This window comes from Parasteatoda tepidariorum, chromosome 2 (genome assembly GCF_982258835.1).
Source record: "Parasteatoda tepidariorum strain Cologne lab strain chromosome 2, Ptep-v5.0, whole genome shotgun sequence".
Lineage (NCBI taxonomy): Eukaryota > Metazoa > Arthropoda > Arachnida > Araneae > Theridiidae > Parasteatoda > Parasteatoda tepidariorum.
Genome location: NC_141756.1, coordinates 99,324,063 through 99,345,977, shown reverse-complemented (window position 1 = coordinate 99,345,977; position 21,915 = coordinate 99,324,063). Strand labels below are relative to the sequence as shown.

At 29.5% G+C, this 21,915-nt stretch overlaps 1 protein-coding gene across 1 annotated transcript; it reads right to left on the bottom strand.

Annotated features, from left to right (window-relative positions):
* Positions 1 to 219: 219 nt before the first annotated feature.
* Positions 220 to 13,569, bottom strand: LOC107440337 (baculoviral IAP repeat-containing protein 5). Its single transcript, XM_016053245.4, has 4 exons — positions 13,274 to 13,569; positions 10,813 to 10,922; positions 4,951 to 5,068; positions 220 to 1,843 (listed from the first exon to the last, which is right to left on the bottom strand). The coding sequence occupies exons 1-4, from the start codon at positions 13,397 to 13,399 to the stop codon at positions 1,730 to 1,732; spliced, it is 468 nt and encodes a 155-aa protein (XP_015908731.2). The 5' UTR covers positions 13,400 to 13,569; the 3' UTR covers positions 220 to 1,729.
* Positions 13,570 to 21,915: the final 8,346 nt, after the last annotated feature.

Here is a 21,915-nt window from a genome sequence, read left to right as displayed (position 1 = left end):
TCCTTTTGCAATCTAAAAATCTAGATACTAAACTAATGATGCCTGGCCAAGACTGTACCCCAATGCCTTGATAGCAATGGCATTAACAATGGTTTATTTAACTGAGATATTTGGGGGGGGGACTGGGTAAAACAGGACAACCCTTTACAGAAATGAGATTATTTTTTTCCTATTTTGTGTGTACATTACAATCAACATTTTTCAAAAATGTAGAACACATTTTGTGGACTTATACGACATTTTTATTACACAGATAAAAACCAATATTTATTACAAATAAATAATGCTGGTAATTTTTACACATTTTACCATTCATTAACTCACACACATGTAGATAATTTCACAAGAAAATCCTAGTGAAAGTGCAAAAGATTATGTATTAGGTAAGCAAGAGTACACAACAGAAAAGTGGACAACCTTTTTTCTTTTCATAAGAGGGTCGCAGAAAATAAAATCTGGCTTTTAAAATCAGCAATTCCTTTTTTTTCTTCTTTTGCATAATAAAACATTGTTTTGAACATGTTTAGTTATAAAAAAAGATTTCTTCAAATAAATATGAAATGTTGAAATACTTAAATTTTTAAATTAACAGATTAATGCCTTGAACAATATTGAATTTCATATCGAAAAACAGTTATAAATTTTTTTATTCAAGTTGTACACTTTTTTTTTTCAATATATTTTTTGTTATAAGGGAGGGACACACATACAATGACCTTTCAAGGGCTGCACTCATATTTGCATGACATTCAACAAAACTCATAACTTTTTTTTTTACAATATTGACATTTTAGCAACGAAGAATATAATACATAAAAAAATATATAGTGCGGCTTCTAAGAGAACTCCTCCAGACACCACTTGTGGCGGGTACCATGGTTACGAGAAAAATACACTTCGAATAGGAGTGTGGGGTGAATAGTTTTGGCATAGACACCTTCGTTCCTCCATTTCATCCCCATTAGAGTTGTGCTCTCTCTTTTTACCATAGTAACAGACAGCCCCAGACCTTTAGCCTGAAGGAGTTCTTTTCAAAACCGCACTATACTGTATCTATTGATTCATCTTGAAAAAAAAATAATAAAAAATTTAAAATTAGTAAACATTAATAGGCAACAGTAAAGAACATGCTTAAATTTCAGTGCTCAATTTTAAAAAAAAAATTTCTTTTTTGGCTGAAAGATTTATACGATGATAGTAATGCAAATTAGTATGACTAAATTTTGACACAAATGTAGTACTTTAAAACTTGTTTTTAAAAAACTCATAGCATTAATTTCATGTTGTGCCATGAAATAAAAAAAAATAAAGTAATTTAAAGTATTAAAGTAAATTAAAGAGCAGGAGAATTATAAGTTGCAAAAAAATTAATTATACATCTTGTTAAAGTTTCTATCACTGTTGTTTTGAAATTTACCGAAATCTAAAATGATTAAAACTGATAATTACAATTTAAATACCGTTTCATTATGCAAAATTTCTAAACATTAAAATTTTTTTCCGATTAAAATTTTCTAATTTTTAAATCGAAAATGTCATTGATACTTAAATGCTGTTTCATAATGCAAAATTCCTAAACATTTTAACTTTTTTTTCCTTAAAAAATTCAATGGATAAAAATAAAATGTTTGCACGTCAGAACTAAGTGTTGTCGGATATTTACATAAAATCACATTTGGATTAAAAAAATGTCTTTACTCATAAAAATATCCATAACAAGGGAATGAGTTCATTTTTTTGTAGTCCGAGATGAGGAAAACGATTCCTTTCGCTCTACTAAGAAATCTTCTACTTCTTCACACAATGTCCTGAATTCTTTTATCCGCTGGGCAATATATCTTCTCTATAATTAACATACAACAAAAAAGACAGATGTATCAATCAAATGTCATTATAATCAAACAACAAAATCAAATAACATTGCATATTACAAAAGTAAAAAAGAAATTAAACAGAATCAGGGTACCCTAGCAACAATTTGACCTTTGACCCAGTTGGGCACAAAATTGGCTCACAGGGTGCATAGCCAAATTTTTCAACAAAAAATAAGCACTTTTCAAGCACTCAAGAAATATATTTTTTAAAGCACTTTAAAAAAATATAATTAGGCAGGGTTGAGTCGCGATAGATCAGGGGATAGAGCGTTCGCCTTCCAATGAGGTGAACCGGGGTTCGATCCCGCCAATGACGTGAAATATCCTTAGTGGTAGACGGACCATAGATTAGAGTCCCCTTGTCGTCAGGGTAACCGTGGGAGGTTCTCGTGGTTTTCTTCTCCATGTAACGCAAATGCGGGTTTATTCCATCAAAAGTCCTCCACGACAGCAAATTTCTCCCAATTCTTGATCCAGGAGTTCCTTTGTCTTCTGGATTGGGTTCAAAATTACAAGGCTACGGAGTTAAACATTAGTATTCACAAACCCAAAAATTGGGTCGGCTGTTCAACGACGGTTATAAAATAAAATTAGACAGGGTTGGTAAGTTTTTGACAATTGATGATTTTATTTGCTTGCCAGAGACGAAGATGATGGCGTGTCACCAACGATGAAATTAACAAGAGAAATAAAATTTTCTATCGCTATTAGAGAAAAAAAATTTACAATGTTTAGTTGGTCCCGGCAACCAGGAACAATTTCTACAACAGAACAATTTTGGTAGCATAAACTATGAGTAGGGCAGCATTATATACAGTAGTGCCATCTATGTTCTGTGAATGAAAATACCTTCAAAAATATTGACAGGACAGGTGGGAAAGTCTCCCATTAGACAGAGAAACGCTTCTGTCCCAAAAGATTTTTTTGAAATTTGCTTGGGACGTATGTGTCCAGTTAGGCGCGAAAGGGTTAAGGGCTTTTAAAACACTAAAATAATTACTTTAAGCCATTTTTTAAAAAGATATGCATCCTGGCTCAGTGTAAGAGTATGCACCGAGTGACCGATATTGGAATGTTTATATTTTTAATATTTAGCCTAAAATGGCCTATATTAGCTGAAGAATGAATTTAAAATATTGGATAAATCTCATAATTCCGCATAGGGCCCATATTGTTTGTAAAGTATCTGTATAATATCGGGTGAATCATACAATATATCGGAAAAATAACAGCCTTTTGAACCCTTATTGAATCAAAATTCGTAAATATCCGTCCAATGAGAGCCTAAATTATTTTGCCGTTAGGATATATACTTAGAGAAGAGGAAAACGTAGAAGGAAAATTTTAAAAATTTTTTAGTTTAATGGAATCTGTAAAGTATAACCAATGAAAGTATAACTTGTAAATAACACGATTAAATAAAATTTGCTATTATTGAATTCCATGCCAACTGAAACCAGTAGTAGAATTCCAAGTGTAACAGAGGGAAAATCGCATTCTATCATAAAAAATTTATTAAATATATGTGAGGGGAAAAAATTTTGCAATAATATGCTACTTTAAGGTGCAATTTTTAATTGAATGGCATTACATTTACCTGTAACTATTTGTCAAATGTCTCCTCTGTTACATTGCGTTTTTTGAAGTTAATAAAAATGTGTAAGCCACTTAAGTCACAAAAGTCTTATAATAATTTATTTTACCTTGAAATGTGATAGTTAAAAAATAAATTACAAATAATGTGTAGAATGTTCCAAATCACTGAACATAGCGGAAATAACAGTACATGTCAAAAATGTGGGATTTTCTTGTCCCCTCTGTTACGGACGCTTTTAATAACCAGGCAATTAAATTATGAGGCTTTTTTATTATTTTATGCAATTAAATTAAACATTGCACCTGAAAGTAGCATATTATTGCACAATTTTTTGTTTTCACATATATTTAATACATTTTTTAGGATAAAATACCTGAGTGATTTCCCCTCTGTTACGCTTAGAATTCTATTTTATTACTATGAATATGGATTTGTAAAATAAATAAATATGGCTTCCAGTTCACAGATTACAGTACAAATCCTTCTCAATGTCTTATTTTTATTACAATGGTTATTTTTATTTTATTTTCAAAATCAGAAAAACGCTACAATATTTAATTGAAATAATTCTTTGCTATAAGTGCAGCTAAAAGTTTTCACTTTTAGATATTTATAAATACTTCAAAATTACGAAACAAAAAGAATATTTTGTACCTTATTATTACAAAAACAACAGATATCAAACCTAGCTACAAACATTCACAGTTGTTTGCAACTTTTCTGTCTTTACTACCAATCAATGCCACACAATATTTTCTACCTAAGATCAGATACCGATAAAGTCAAATTTAATGAATTTTGTCATAAAAGAGTACAGTAGCACCTAATTATAAAGAAGTGTTAAATAAAACTTCATTAATCCTTTAAAGTAATGCATCACATAGTAACCCATACTCACTAAAATAACCTATCACTTACTAATCTCTCAGATACTAGTTATAACCACAAATTCAGAACTAAAATTAGTATACTAATTTACCTATACTAATTTTAGTACACTAAAAGATGGAAAAAAAAGAGATACTGAAAATATTGTTCATGTAAGTATTTTAGCCCAATTACAATTAATCTCACAAGTAATTAAGATTCCATCACAGTAAACAAAAATCATTTGATCAAAAACCATAAACATGTTCTTTCTTTCTTTTAAATTTTTTTTTTTTGCACACTGCACACATACTTAGTTAAGCAAAAATTTTAAATACAGTTTTGGGATATAGTAGTAACTTCAATTTTAATCCCTCTATAAAAATATAATTTTAAACTAAGAAATGGAAATTCTAGCATGCATTTTTCATGCATTTTTTAACGAGAGAGGATAAGGAATTTTCTTTATTAGGATCATAATACTGATTTATTTATAGAAATCTCAATTACCTGGATTTTCTGAGGATTTTTCAGAACAATAACACCTTAGTTTTTATTTTATTTCATAAAACAGATAGATTATTTTATTCATGAAAAATTCAAATTACTTACTGTTTTGTTACTTTTTCTAGCAGCTTCAATGCTATAAACTTCTGCAACAGTCAATTGATTTTGTGGCTTTCTCAGTTTCGCAAACAAACAAATTTTTGAATGAGAAAAATGTTCAGACCTACAAGATTCAAATAAAATAATTTTAAAAAAAGGGGGTCCAGATTTGTTATGCCTCTGCATCTTTTTTTTAATACTTTTAATTTCACGCCAATATCCACAATAACTGCAAATGGTACTTATGGTATGTATTGTATTTATGCTCGTAGATAAATGTGACATAATGAACAGGTGAGTGGGAGCCATGTGCATGTGCTAAATCGTAATCAATGTTCAAGGTCCACGCTTATTTGGCTTTCGATTGCTACATATCTGCTTGGAAATTCACTATGATGATGTTTCTTATAATCTGCACAGATTAATTAAGAATTAATTTTAATCTTAATTTAATCTATTTGAAGTGAAGCATGCCTGAGTGAGAAATCTAAATTATTGTTTAGAGGTGTTTTACTTTGAATGGAAAGCGTGTTAAGAAAACTTGTTTTTATGGGAAAAGATTTAGTTTGAACTATAGAGTAAATTTTTTAATTTTGTGCATTTGCTAAAACAAAGATTAAAGATTGCTATAATTTCAAAGTATTTTGAAGAAAAGAAACCCGTTTTACAAGTGAGTAACTTCATGTGCTTATAATGTTATCTTTTTTTAATGCTTGTTTAGCATTGTTAAATAGTTATGTGCTATATTTTTCAGGGTTGCCAATCAAATCTGGAGAGAAAAAAAAATTCCATGTTTTCCCTGTACATATTATTTGCACTATATTAGGAGGAAAAACACAATCACTCTGCTCTTTTAACAGGGTGCGTATCCAAAGCTTTCAACAAAAAATAAGCACCTTTTATGTACTTTTAAGCACTCAAAAAAGATTTTTAAGCACTATGTACATCAACAAAATCCAAAATAATTTCACAAAAACTTCACACGATCATTATGAAATAACTAGTTTCTGACAAAGAACTCTTTTCTTGATTATATTAGCCATTATAAAACGATCAAGAGATTTTTCAGTTCGATATCAGATCGTGGAAAATGAAGTCTGAAATTGATAATATCTTGCAAAATGCTTCAGAGTTGCACATGAGAGTGCGAAAATTTCACCGAGCTAAGCTCAGTAGACGCAAAAGCGGACCAAGTATTTTATCAAATATGTAAAATGGCTGGTGCTTTCACAAGCTATGGACTGACGGTATGCCGAAATGGATTAGGGTTGAATGAATTGTGAAAACGTTGAATAGAACAATGTGAAAAGCACGATTTTGCACAATACGTGGCACATATCGACAAGGTAAAGAAAAAATCTCATTTTCGAAAAGGGAAAATTAAACACTTTATAAAAACTAAAAACACCAAATGAAAAAAGCACCTTTTAAATACCGAAAGTTGAAAAAAAGCGCCTTTCAGCGCTTTTTTTAAAAAAATGCTATGCACCATGTTAAAACAAATAATGCTATAGTATATGAATTAGTTTAATACAGCTGAAATATCCTTAAATATGCCATAGGTTGCACTTTGAGTGGTCACCATTTTTTAAAAGAAGAAAATAAGAAACAAAATTTCCTGTATTTTCCCAGTTTCTAAAGAAAAACACAAAATTCCCTGTATTTTCCAGGTTTTCCCTGTGGAGTGGCAGCCCTGTTTTTACATAAATTGCAGCAGAGATATAACAAAACATATTTAACATTGTAAAACAATAATTTGGTATTATCTCAATATGCAATTCACCTCTGTAGAAGACATTTATTTTTAGAGTTTTAGTTTTGCTCTTTTAGTGCCACTGCTCGGTATACATTGGCTCAGTATATTCTACAGTGATGTACCACTGCCTGGTATATCCTACAGTGATCTTTTTTTTAAGGTTAACTGCCATTGCTCAGGATAACTTACACTGTTGCTTTAAAATTTGACAGTAACACAAGAGAATTTCAAATTTCATAGGGTAGCAATATTTGATTCCGTTTTTAGCACCTGGTACAAACAATTGTTAAAGATCTGCAATTATTTATGAAATGCCTTGTGTTAAAAAATGACCGTAATACAAGTTAGCTTCAAATTCAATAGGGTAGCAATACTTGATTTTGCCTTTTCATAAGACGAAAGCGGCACCAATAAAAATGAGCTAAAAGTGGATGATGGGAGAAAAAAAATTGCAAAACATTGGGTACAGAGGGAGAACAAATTATTGTTCTGAAACAAAATTACCACTGTGAAACATAAAATCAGTGAGAAACATTAACACTATAAAAAAAATGGCCTTAAAGCCTTAACTCAACCAAAATTTGCAACTTCAATTTTGCATGCAACCAAATATGCAGCATAGAAAGAAACGATGCATAAAATCAAACAATTGAAGAGAAAATATAATAAGCTCAACTTGTTCAGTACATCAACTTGTATGGTAAAATTAACTCAGTGTTCTCCCTAAGCGTTTTTAGAAGAGGGGTCTTTCCTGGCTGCCCTTTGATCCATGTCAATGCACTCTCGTTGTGCCCTTTGTCACAATAAGTCGCCATCTCTTAAAAACATTTTATTCATATTCCATTTATTTTAAAATTAATTCACTGTTAAAATAATAATTACCCACTGGTAAAATTATCTGTGTTTATAGATTTAATTCTGATTACTATAACAAATATTTGCGGCGTTAGGATTATTCTCAACTTGTTAAATATTTATAAGTATCTCTTTTTTCAAGGGGATAGGGATATTGATAAATTTTTTTAATGGTTCTAATTTTTAAAATAATTTTTTATCTAACTTATTTTCTGAATCAAACTTTAAATGTTCATTGTTTCACAGTTTCAGTTTAAATCATATAAAATTCTTTCAACTTATTTATCGATTAAAACATTTTTTTAAAAATGATTTATGCCTAGAGATTGTTTATTAGTATGCCTTTAATTATTTTATAAACTACAAATTGTTCTCTTATTCTAATAATGAGAGAGAATTATTTTTCAAAATATACACATAAAATAGTATACAAGGGTAATTTAAAAATAATTTAGAATCAAATTCAGTTACATTACATATTTTAATTAATTTTTAACCCTGCTCTTTTTTATGCCCAGAGAAAACTCAGTTAACTCTTATGAAATAAGGCCAAATTAGTTTATGATATTGAGATATTAAATTATAAAAATAATATTGAAAAAGTTCTTATTAAACCAATAGCAACATTTAAGAAAAATTGTTCAACATAATTGTTTTTTAACGAATCAACAACATAGAAGTAAAGAAAAATCCAAGCAAAATATATAGGCACAATCATAAAAATTAAAACATATACACATGAAGTTAAAAATAATGATAAAAAAGTTTGTGAAATAGAGACTTTTAATTTATAATTTATTGAAGTAGAATAAATTAGTTATTTGAATCTTTTCTTCCTATTTTCCTTCTTAAGTTTTGTTTCATTTTTTTTCAATTTTACTAAAAAATTTATTTGTTAAAAGAAACAAAAAATTTTTATTGTGTGCCCTAGTTTTCAATTTACTTGCATATATTGTACAACAGCATTTTACTCTCAACTGCCCATTTATGACTGGGAGGATATGGAGAATTTTTTTGACAAATTGCATGATTGTGGCAAAGCGCACAGACCACCAGATTATTTTCCAGACTAGTTACCCATTTATATGTAGTTGAGTGCGGGCCCCTTACTAGGAATCGAACCCAACACAATAACATTCCTTAACCACTGTGCCATATCAGTTTAAAGAAAACGGTTAAAATTATAGTTGATTTTATACACATCAAATGTGCCGAAGAATGCAAACCAATATATTTTTTCACGAACTCAGAATGAGAATTTTAATGCAACTTTCCAAACCAGCTATCAACAACACAGAATTATATACAGTTAGTGTTATCAAATTCAAATTTGCACAATTCATCGTCATCAAAGTTGGTCAAACAGCCCAATGCCTTCTTCTGAAGATTTCTCCATATCGACATCAGATTTATATTTGATCTCCAATTCTTTTCATTCCCTGCAAGAAAATCAGACCCCCACCCCGAGTCAGCCCATCTCAACCGCAGCATTCCCCGCTTTCTTGTTCCATTGGGTCAAAAAAGCAATATCCTTCTTACCGTATTGTATTGTCATTTTTATTCTTACTTTATTGTTTTTAGAATTGTTTCTGGAGTAGAAAAACAAAACAGCAAAATTACATAAGTCTTGGTAGTTAAGGGGAAAAAACTTATTTGAAATAGAGAATTGTGGAAATCGTCAAGAGTTCTCCCAAGGAATAAAAAAGGTACTTCCTCACAGAAAAGGGCAGTTTGAGTTTCGAAAGGGCGTTAAAATTTATCGAAAAATTACCCTCTTACACTATTTTATGTGTATATTTCACTAAGTAATTTTCACTTATTATCAAATAATAGAAAAATTTGAGGCTTTCTAAAAATAGTTAAGGCAAGCTAAAAGACAATCGATGGATAAATTTTTCTCAAATAAAGTAACCTGAAAAAAGATTAATTGATAAACTTAAAAGCTTTTTTTCTTCATATTTTAAATTCAAAACAATAAGATAATAAATATTTCAAGGTGCATTTTTAAATATTAGGTATTTAGAAAGATTATAGCAAAATTTAAAATCACTAAAAAATTCATTAATATACCCCTTGCAAAAAAGGAAACTAATAAAAATCTAAACAGTTTAACCTAACAAAGGAAATATCTGTAATATATATGTTTATTCTGAAATATTAATTTAATTAATTTATCTAGTGTGTAATTATTATCAAAATAGTGCATTAAATTGTTTTTCAATGGAGTATGTAAACTAAAAATAATAAGTACACATACTTAATCTTTTTAATGATTTATATTTATACAGAAAATAAGACATTCTATTTAAAAATGAATTATAATAGAATTAGATAGAAATATTATAGAATAGAAATAGATTTTAACATAAAAGCAAAATAAGAAAAGAGCTATTCTTTATAAATATGAAAGCAAACTTTTTGTACTACTTTAAATTTTATGTGCTTAAGTTTAAGCTAGTACTTATTGCTAAAAAATTGTACTGGTCATTTTGAGACTAATAATTTCCATTCTTTTCAGTGTCTTGAAACAAAATGTACTTTTTCCTAAAGAAATTCCAACTATGGCTAACAATCTGATCTAATAATACAATATCTTGACCAAAAAAAAAAATTAATCCTAATTATTGAAAGAAGAAAATTCTCATGGGAATATCTTTGTGGCTGAATATCATGTGAATCTTAACTATATAACTGCACAACATAAGAAAAATCTTGTTAAAATGAAGGAATGAAATTAAAAATTAAAGTTAAATAATTATCTAACTAAATAAATTGGATGTGGACTTTTCATCAAAACAAGTGGTTAAGAGAAAAATATTGTCCTGAAAAAATAAAATAAAAAGGCAGGGTTTTTAAGGAATGGCAGCTTATTTTCCCAAAAAGGGTAAGGAGGGTGCATTTACAGAGAAGAGATCAAAGGGAGGGCAAGACGAGCCCTCCTCCTTTTGAAAAAACTTAGTGTCTATGGTAAGAACTCCCCCCTCCACAAAGTCTGTTTCTTTTCACTCTAGGGCTAACATAGTAGACTGAAGAAAAAGATTCCTATTCTCTCGCCGACCCGAGCCGAACCCTGTCCTAAACAATGACCCCCCCCCCCACTTGAAATAGTTATACCTTGTTATCATAGTAATGCCACGGGTCCAGACGAATGGCATGGGGAGTTCTTACTTTAGACAAACTATATGATTGGAGAAAAAAGTATAAGTGTGTTATTATGAATAATAATTATTACTGTGATAAAATAACTTAAATATTACCATGGTTCATCGGTAGCCTCCCATCCATCTAATTCTTTAAAACACACATAGCACTGCACTAAATCTGGTTCATTTTCTGTTGGACAATGGAAAAATCCCGCTTCTGCCATCTATAATAAAATTGAATGATTTAATACTATGATTCATTCTAGGCGGGGTTTGCAAGTTTTTGACACCTGACGGTTTTTACCATCATGTCAAAAACCCATAGTTTTGGTAAAACTGTATTTTTACTTGAGTTTAACTGCTTATAATTTAAAATTAATTCATTTTTGGGCAATAAAATTAGAAAAAAAGTTGTTAAAAGACATTTAAGAATAGATTCTTGCATTTTCCCAACATGATTATATCAAAACATACTATTTGAAGTAAAATATTAGGATACACTGGGACATGAAAAATGCGCAAAATTAGTCACTTGCTATCGTATGCTTCGGCAAAGTGACCCCGACTACTGAACATGTAATTTTGTTTGTAATTAAGTTTTCTTTAATACGCTTTTTCAACTGAATAAAAGTTTTTAACTTGACAAAATATCAGTAATTCTTGACTTAGAGTTTGTTAGTAGTTACAAGTTTTGAAAGTTTTGTTTAGCTTATTTCTAATATTTAATATATGCCAAATTTTAAATTCTTCTTTTTAATTCTTGAATTTATTAATAGTTCCAAGTTTTTTTGTTTACTTCTAACAATTAAGAAGTGCAAAATTTTGAATCCTTTGCAAATTAAGCTATAATGATAAAAGTTAAGTATCACTATTTTCAATAAGTATGTTACAATATTTCTGTATGAATGTATATCCTTCTATAAGAATATGTGTATATAGTTGCAAAATCAATAGCAATCATTTACAGCATTCATTTATAAAGGCAATTAAGTGAAAATAATATATTGTCCGCTAATTGCCGTAAATGAAAGAAAACAGTAGGTTTTTGACAGTTTTTACCACTGTCATGTCAAAAACCAGTTTTTGACTGCAAAAACACAACCCTGGTTTGTAGGTTGTACTGCCCCGTATGCCTTTTTCACAAGAACTCCATACCATTGCCCTTTACTCTCTGTTATCTGCTCTGATATAATGAAATGCGCCTTGAGGTGTCCCCTCCAGAAAGAAAGATCACACTAATTAGTCTCAAGAACAATTTTTTTCTTGGTCCGTTTCCCCCCTACTTAGTTATGCTTTTTTATGAATTCAGTTTGTCCTCCATTTTCCAGGACTTTTACAATAGACAGAGTAAGTGATTAGGTCAGTCGCTATCCCTTCTCTACAAGCCTCCCAAATGCTGTCTTGAGAGCCAAAATGGCCCAGGGGATAGAGCATTCGCCTTCCAGTGAGGTCAATCGGATTCAAAAAATCATCACCTGCTATTTATAATAAATAATTGTATGCTTAGATTAATAAACAATCCTTAAAACCTTGCTTAATGTGATTCAACATCAAGCAAAACTTGCAAATGATACCCTACTTCTTAAGAATTAGAATTTGTTTTGCTGAAAAATATTTTTTCATTAATAAATGCCAAAAATATAAATATAACTGACAATAAAAAATTTTTTTGCTCGTAATAATTAATTGTAATAATAGTGTATTATATGAAATTATAAAACAATTTGTCAGAACAAATCAAGGATAACAAAATTGAGTAACTAAAATGGATTTTTAAAAAAATCTAACAAGTCAATACTCTTAAGGAAGAAGTTTCGAAGATATTTCTGTATCGTGATCTGTCGGGCCAACTACAGTCACTAAGGTGCCAAATAAATTTTAAAATTTAAAAAAAAACACCTTTCTAGTTGGCTCCTTTCTGTGATTATATTTTTTTAATTTCTCCTGGGCTGCTGCCCAGAAGAGTTACCAAGACTTAGCCATTATACTACCACAGATCACGATGCAGAAATATTTCCGTTTCAAGTTCCTTATCTCAGACATCTATACACAATACAATAAAATATTATATTGTACAATTAAAGATGTCTAAGAAAAAAGTAAAAGCTGACATCCTTTCCTCCAGAAGTTTCAAAATTGAAACTTTCCCTAATGATTTCTAGTTGAATAAACTTTCACCAACACCTCATTAAAACAATTTTCTTATACATAACAAGCCTGATAACCCTTTAAATGATATTTTTAACTACTGCCAAAATTTTAAAAAAAAGTCAAAAAATTTTAATCAAGTCCATCGCTTTAGGGGACACTTCTTTATAAAACACTTTATTTTCACTTTAATTCCTAAGCTTTACAAAGCACACATACGTAAGCAGCTGTGTATTCTTACAGTAAATTAAGTATCAAAAAAGGCGGGTAGACTTATCATTTTGAGACACTGTAAACAAACCAGATAAATTTTCATAGAAAATCGTGGAAAAATATTTTAAAAGCAAAGATTTGCAATAACTAACTGATGTACATTCTTTAAATAAAATACTTTTGAATAACATAGCAAAATATGTCTTAAACAAACCTTCGAAGCAGAACACACAGAGTTGTCATCAAATGGCCAATTTTGAAAGGAATTTAATCGCATAGCTTCAGTGTACATAGAATCATATTTCTCCTTGCCTATTGTAGTAAAGCTATTTTCGCCCATTTTTATTAACTTATTATATAATATTTTGGTTAAAACAACAAAAAATATTTAACGTTCAAAAACTTGACATAACAATTTCCGCCAAATTTGTTAACTTAAAATAAATACAATCTTATTGGATAAGAGATGATGATCACAGGCGTGCATACTTAAAGTTTAACGTTGTATACTTATAGCTCGCTTATCAAAACTTTTAGGATGATGCCACTGCAACCAAAATAGTTCTTCCGATATACTTTCTAGTCGCGGCGCTAGTAATGGATGGGGTACTGTATTCATGGGAAGTAAAGGCAAACTTTTTACTGTCTTTCCCAGAAAGCATGTAACCCTACGGCAACCATATGTCGGATGTTTTTTAACTGTCCCGAAAATGTTTGCACTAAAATCGTCTTATCAATGAAACAAAAATATTACAATTTCAAACCTTTCATCGTAAAAGGATAAAAAAAGAATTTCAAATCTTTTTTATAAAATATTGACACTTAGGTTGAAAAAAAGCGAATAGTAAACCTGGTTTTAGTATTTTTTATCATAGCTGGTATGATAAGGTGAACAGAAATACAAAGGGAAAAGCTTCTTTAAAAGAAACGAAATAATGCAAATACAAATCTTTTCCCCAAAAATAATAATAAATAATAAAAAAAATCTTATGCAGAAAACCTCATTCAAGAGAAAGCAAATAAACGAACATAATACCTATTTTTTTTTTATTGTTTTCTATTGTCGTGCAAAACAACTCTACAAAAACCTTCTTTAAAGGTTTTCACGTAATCAGCGATTGGATTTAACACGTAAGGAATGTATTTTTTCTCGGTTGAGCTTTTTATGCTGGATACAACTCAAAATGCGAATTTATGAAAATGGACTCAGATAAAAACAAAAAAAAGCGTGCTTTAGAAAATCCATTTGATTCTATTTTTCAAACTCGTATGAAAATTGATTTTTCTAAAGAATAAATTAATGAATAAAAATAAATTCGTAAGGTAATATCGTCCGTTTTCCTAAATCACCTAGCACACTTTAAATTTTTTTTTTTTAAACTTCGTATGTCAACAATTGTTTTTACAAGGCTGTTACGGATCCAATAGATTGATAATATTGGTATTAAGTTTTTCGCTGAGTGGCTGAGTCCATTTTCTTTAACACGCGTTTCGGGTTGTGTTTATTTTTTTGAACACGCATTTATTGCTGCGTCCATTTCCTTAAACAAGAATTTTAGCTCTGTCTATTTTCCTTACCATGCATTTTGAGCTATTGCTCGAATAAAAAGCTCGCCGTCGCTTTTCTAGTTCGTTGGTGCCAATGCTGCATATTGCTTGGCATGATTTTGTCGCCTACCGACTTAAAAGTTTCAGTTAATTAGTTTTTAATAACTTAGTTAGTTAGCAGTTACCGGTTATCTTTACTTATTCTGTCATAGTTAAACAAAAGTTTTTAATTTAAAATGACTGCCCTCATTGATTATTTTGTAGCTTTAAACAGGCAAAAAGGAGCCTTAAAAGGGAGAAGCTTATCAATCTTGAAAGATTGATAACATAAATGAATATTGAAAGTGGTTGAAATATGGAGTAAAAAATTTATGACTTGCTGGAAGTTGCAACTTTTCTTTATCGAAAAAGACATGGAAGAAAGACAAGAGAATTTGCAGATAGGTTTTAGATTTTTTTTCTCTTTGGCTTAATAAATGCGTGAAACATGAAAACAAAATGAATTTTTACATTATAAATGATAGTAATACAAGGGCGGCGCCAGTAGGGGGTCAGGGGGGGCTGGAGCACCCCCGTCGGGCATGGTCAGCCCCCCCAATCGGGAAAAATTTAAAGTCTCGTCGGGAAAATAGTCTGGTCACATTTTTTTTTTTTCTAAAAAATTTCAAAAATTCATTTACAAATGCCTAATAAAAATTTTTGTAGTTGACTTTTTATTTATTTATTTTTAAGAATTAGTAACAAAGTTTAGTAAAATATATTGTAAATTCTATGTAATTGTAGTTTCACTGCACTACTCCTAACTTTGCTCATACATTGTTAAACTAGAGTCCGGATGCGATTAGACATGGTTGAAATTGAAGACTTTTCGAAGACCCATAGAAATCCTTTCCCCTCAAACTCATCTTGATTTTCTTGGAAACTTATCTTTCAAACTGCTATTCTTTTTTCTCGAGAACTGAGGAGGGGATAGATAATCACCCCTCTTTACTGGGAGAATAACTGACAAAAGCCTGAGGGACAGAGAGAGAGAGGCAGGTCCTCTTTACAAATTCTTTTTTATGTAACATGTTTATTAATGGTTTATGGGATCACATAATTGCTTTGTGAAATTTTCAAGCAAAATGAAAGTAAAAGAATAAAATAAAAAAAATTCAGTTTTAATTTTTTCATTTTTTTAATACTTTTAAATGAGGAAAATCATTTACTTATTCGGATTCAAGGTTTATATTTTAATCAACGCATTAAATAAGCAGTCGGGAAAAAAAAGAAAAACAAACATTAACAAAATATTTGTAATTTATTTAAATTTTTTTGGCAGATTTAATTTATTATTATTTTTTTTTATCATTTTCTTAGTAGTAAAAAGATTGTTTATTGATTCAGAGAAACAATTAAACTGTCCGCATTCAATATCTTAAAATATATATTAATCAACATAATAGATTCTCATTGACTTATTTTATGTACAGTGTATGAAATGGAAAAAGGGAACACCTTGATTAACTTTTGATTTAATCGTATATTCACGTATAAAGAGTCAATACCATATTTTTACGAAAAAGAGCACTAAAGCGCATTTTGTTCAGGATAAACATGCAAGTTTGTCAAAAGTTTAATTTTAGGTTTTTAATTTTCAAAATGCGGAAACAGCCGCAATCTGGAAGATGATAGTGTCCAAAGTTATAACAAAAAGAGAAATAGAAAGTTTGGGTCCTTTAATTTTAACTTCATACTTCGATTATTGCGAATTATCTCGAGAACTTCTTGAGTGTATTGAAAAATGTATACATTAAATTACAAAAAAAAGGGGAAAAAAAATTATGCACAAATTTTTAAGCAAAAATAATTTTAAATTATTTTTTGTTATTTTTTACTAGTTTATTAAATAATAATAAAATATATTGAATTGCATGTTCTACATATTTTTACATCCTTTTAATTTCAAAACACAAACTTTCAGAGCAATCGATCGATTAGTTTCTGAGTTCAAATTTTAAAAATGTCGGTTTGTTTAAATTTCATTTATCTTTAATTATTCAATCAATTTTATTCAAATTTTGTATTTTACAATTTAAAATTACCTTCCACAAAATAATATAAAAATTTGTATATCTTGCTATTTTATTTTATTCTATCCGTCGTTGAACAGCTGACCTAATTTTCGGGTTTACGACTACTAAAGTTTAACTCCGTAGCCTTGTAATTTTGAACCAGAGCCATTTTTAAGGATGGGCTCATTGGGCCCTGGCTAAGGCCCCGAGTTCTGATGGGGCCCCCGAAAAGTCTAAAATCTCATTGCATTAATTGTTTTTTTTTTTTTTTTTTTTTTTAAATTCTAACTCATTTATTATTTATAACTCAAGAGGGCCACCAGATCCCACTTTTTTCTTCTTTTTTTAAAGTTTTATTCAGAGATTTATTCAGATTATTTTTTCTTTTTTACATAGTTGGATGCTTTTCAAAATCTAATCGAAGTGCTTACAAACATAAAATAATTGTTATTCTTCACTTTTCTAACCAAAAGAGCAATAAAACGCTTTTTCTACTGATGAAAATATCCCCACTTTCGTAGCTACCACCCACAGAGTTGTTAAATAGTATTAGTATTAGAGTTGTTAAATTGCCTCACTTTACACTGTGAGAATATGTTTTTAGCTTCTTGATATTGCCTAGGGGCTCTTTTCTCCTAACTTCGGAAATATCAGATATCCACAGAAACACCCTTTTGTTTGATTTCTGGTCATAAATTTCTAAGAAGAAAACATTTCTAGGGCTGTAGATAGGGGGAGGGTCTTGTTAGAATCTGTCTTGAGATTTCCATACTGTCCTTAAATTGGGACTCGTTCAATTCGAATTTTTCTCTCTTACAAAATTTAGAAGATATTTTTTCTAATTTATTATAAAAGCTTTTCTTTCCTTTAATCATCCTAAATGTTTCAACTAGCATAATTGTTTACTTTATTTAATTATTGTAGTTGATTTAATTCTGTTATTTTTCAAATCAATCGTAAGAGAATGAAATAGGAATTTCTATATCAACTTTTTGTAGGATATTAAGAAGACATAAATCTTTCAAATGGAGGTAAGCAAATGTTTCTATTAAATCAATTTTGGTAAATCAATCAAAACGTGAAAGATTTGAGCAGTTTTTTATATATACATTGAGATTTTTTTGTTTTGTTTATTTATTTAAATGGCGGGCCACTATTCAATTCCCTCTTTGACTGGCCTGTTTGCCAAAACTCTTGATTTCGTCTGTTCCGGATAAAATTGATATAACAAATGTAATTTAATTTTAATTTTACTTACTGCTAATAGACAGAAACAACATATGATTTTGTTTAATAAAGCATTGAAATCAAATGATCATCAGCTAAAAAAATGTTACAACATGAGAAAAAAATTGTCTAAAACTCCTGTATGATCAAATTTTCCATGTTTCCCCTAAATATGAAATATGTTTAATTTGTAATATTATAGTTCGTACACGAAATTAATTAATTTAGTTAGCTTACGATTTTATTGTTTATTGATCATTCTATTTTTAACTCCTTTTTGTTGTTATTATGTGTTTAAAGTTAATAAGGCTTCTCAATTTTTTCATTAATAAGGCTTTTAAATTTCCTAATCAAAGTCGAAGCAATTTCTTAAAGTTATAAATCGAAACTATATATAAAAATTTGACAACTTTGTTTTTATTTTAACCGTGTGCATTTAATTTAATGAAATAAAAATAAATAAAGAAGTGGAAAAAATGTAAATAAATGACTGAATAAAAAAAAAAACTTCGTTGTCATATCATCTTTTGAATAATTTGAGTATTAATAAGTTATATAAAAATAAGCAAATTTTTAGTTTAAAAGGTAAAAAAAAATTTGATTTGTTTAAAAGGTAATTATGCTCCATCATTCGATCATGAGACTATTTAATATCTGTTCCTAAGGATCAGAATTCTTTTTCATTTTACTTTATTGTAAAAATGATATATACTTAATATTTTCATGTGATATGCTGCAGTTTTAAATACCTAAGAGATGATTGAAATTGTCAATTCAAAAATCAATTAATATTTAAACAATTAATACGTAAAAAAATAATTGTCGCAAGCAAATTAATATTAACTGAGAACGAAACAAAAATGATATCAATATATGCTGAATCACTAGTGAGACAGGTGGGATGAACGACATCGAAACCAATTTGATTGAATAGTAAAACTAGAAGGTGTTTCTAAAATCCGGAAATCAATCAAGCTTCAATTTTTTTTTTTTTTTTTTGTCACGAAATTTATCAGGGGCTATTCGTTAGATTTCAATATGTGTTATGTTTTTTCATAGATTAAATATTAAACATTAACAAATATTTGTCTTTTAAAACCTTTCACTCTATAATAATTATTAATTCTATAATAATCTTATAATAATTATTCTATAATTGTAATTCTAAAACTAATTGATATAAAGCGTTAGTGTGTATATATTAAATGTCTTCCATCGGCGGAACCCCGACATTACGATTAAAGTTTATTAAGGTAATTACGAATATTATAACCTAAAAACAGACTATTTTTAAAATATTTAATTCGAGGAATGTAGATTTTTCCTCGTTTTACCATTTTCAATCTTAAATAAGGTTTTATATCCGACAGTTAAGTTTGCAGTCCTTGAGTTATATCTAATCTAGTTTTGAATAATTTTTGGTGTATATATATACATAAGCTGAAAATGAATAAGATAAGCCGAATTATGGTTTACTTCTAAATGAACTGATCAATTTGGAAAGCATTTTTCAAGAATGTTAAGTATCCAAATGACTTAATTTATTGAATTTAAAAAAAAATTTTAAAAAATATCCGCAAGGCAGGTTTGTATATTTGGGGCTGATGATTATGAAATCTAACACAAAACTGTGAGATCGGGGGCTCTATTCCAGCTGATGGCAGTTTTTAATTATTATTTCTTAATACTGAAAAATGTTTTTCGTATTTTTTTAAGTATGCATGTTAATAACTAGTAATTTAACAATTATTTAAAGAACTGGAAGGCTCCGCTACCTGTTCATTTTGCTCACTAACCCTCGTGGTTGCTTCTGCATTCATTGCAGGTTTAGAGGAAAAACGGTTTATTTCCCTTTTTTTCTACAAAAATTACGATTGAATTACCATTTACATTTTGAAGGTGATTAAATTTAAGTAAATCAATAAAATTGGTACCAATCAATAAAATTGGAAAATTGGTACCTGCCGCAGAGTTATTACTCAATAATGTTGGACTCAAGGGATAGAGCAGTGTTTCCCAACCTTTTTTGTGCCATGCCCCACCTAAACCTTTCTAAAATTCTTATGCCCCCTCATGTAACATATACATAATTTTCAATATTAAAAAATTGAATTGTTCACTTAAGAAATTTAAAGGATAGGTTTTAGGAAGAAATCACTCACAGTAAGTAAATTTTCAAAACATATAATGAAAAACTAAAATTCAAATGCGAAATAATTTTAATAAAAAATTTTCTATGATTTAATATTTTAATTTAGTGAGATCCTTGCTCTTGATGCAGATTTTATGTTAGGTTCCAATTTGGTTAGCTTCAGTCTCAAGTTTCCCCGTTGTTTTATATCCCGACGATTTCTTTTTTTTTACTGGTAAATCATTTACAGCACTAAATCCAAATTCAGCTAAATATGAAGATGGAAGCGGTAACAATAGTTTTCTTGCACATTTGGTTGAATTTGGGTATTTGATTTCTGTTTCCTCGCAAAGCCGTGCCATCATTTTTATATTAAAGTTTTAACTGATTCATCATGCATTTCTGCGAGTTCTTTTTGATACTGCATATTTTATATATCAGACAAATCCACTAACATTGGCTGCATTATCCATGCTGGAAAATGAATTTATTTTAAAGCAGAAAAACTTTCTTTTAAATCAGTCGATAGAATTTTCAGTTGATCGACAATAACAAGTAGAGCGGTATCATTTACTTCTCATTTTTGGAGCCAATAAAACTGTTCAAAGTTTTTGTTGTTAATATATTTCTGACATAACTCAATAAGGGTAATGAAACCAAATATTTTCGCTTTTGCATCAACAAGAGTTTTATTTGTTCCTTGAAATTGCTTTTTTAATATATTTAGTTTTCAAAGATATCGGCTAAACAACTAACAAATGCTTTATCATTGACTGTTAACAGATACTTCATTTCAGGTTTGTCACTTAAAAAATCACTAAGAGTATCAAACAGTTTCATAAATCTTTTCAAGCAGTTCCCTGTAGAGAGCCATCTTACTTCAGTGTGAAGTAAAAGTCTCACATGGTCTGCATTTTGTTCTTCACAAAATAGCTTGAAGATACGCTCACATTTGGCATTAGCTTTAATAGCATTAATACACTTTACTGCTGAATGTAGTACTTTATTCAGAACAGGCGAGATGTTTTTAGCTACCAAATTTTCCCTATGGATAACACCAGGGCCGTCTTAATAGCATGCAGGGCCCTCGGGCACAGAAATGTTTTGGGCCCTTATAACAGGTCATACTGCTTAAAACTAACAAAAACTTCACATACGCAAAATGAAGCATTTTTAACATATGCAATAATTTGAACAAATTTAAATACATTTTGAATCCTCAAAAAAACTGAATCCACATAAAAATTTCATTGGAACGTAGAAAAATAGATTTCGGTTGTCTTTTTTAGTTTCCCTGGTGATAAACTATTAAAATTATTGTTTTTTGCATGATAATCAATCACTATTTGTAGAAAGAAAAACAAAATGCACACTTTATACCATAGAATATATTTATTTTTAAAAATATATCCGGCAATTTTGTTTATTCTTAGTTTTTTTTAAATACAATTTATAAAAAGTAAGATTCTCAAGGGCCCCCTTAGTGCTTAGGGGCCCTCAGGCACTGCCCGGGTGTGCCCATGCGTAAAGGCGGTACTGGATAACACAATGCACAAGAATCATTTCTGGATTCTCATCTTTCATCAATTTTTAAGCAACCATTTTTCTTGCCCATCCATCATATTAAGAGCACCATCTGCAGCACAAGATGTTATATTTTTTATTGGTATATTATTGACATCTAAGTAGTTTTTCAGCTTATTATATATATCTTTGAAGGTAGTGGTGCTTTCTAATCTTTTACAGAGCAACTTTTCTTCAGCAAAATGCCCTTTATCAGTATATCTTACGTAAGTTATCAATACTGCCACACTGTCTATCAAAGTTAATTAATCCATTTGCACAAAGAATTTTCTTGTTTTCAGCTTTTCAACAAGTTGTTTTTCAATATCCTCA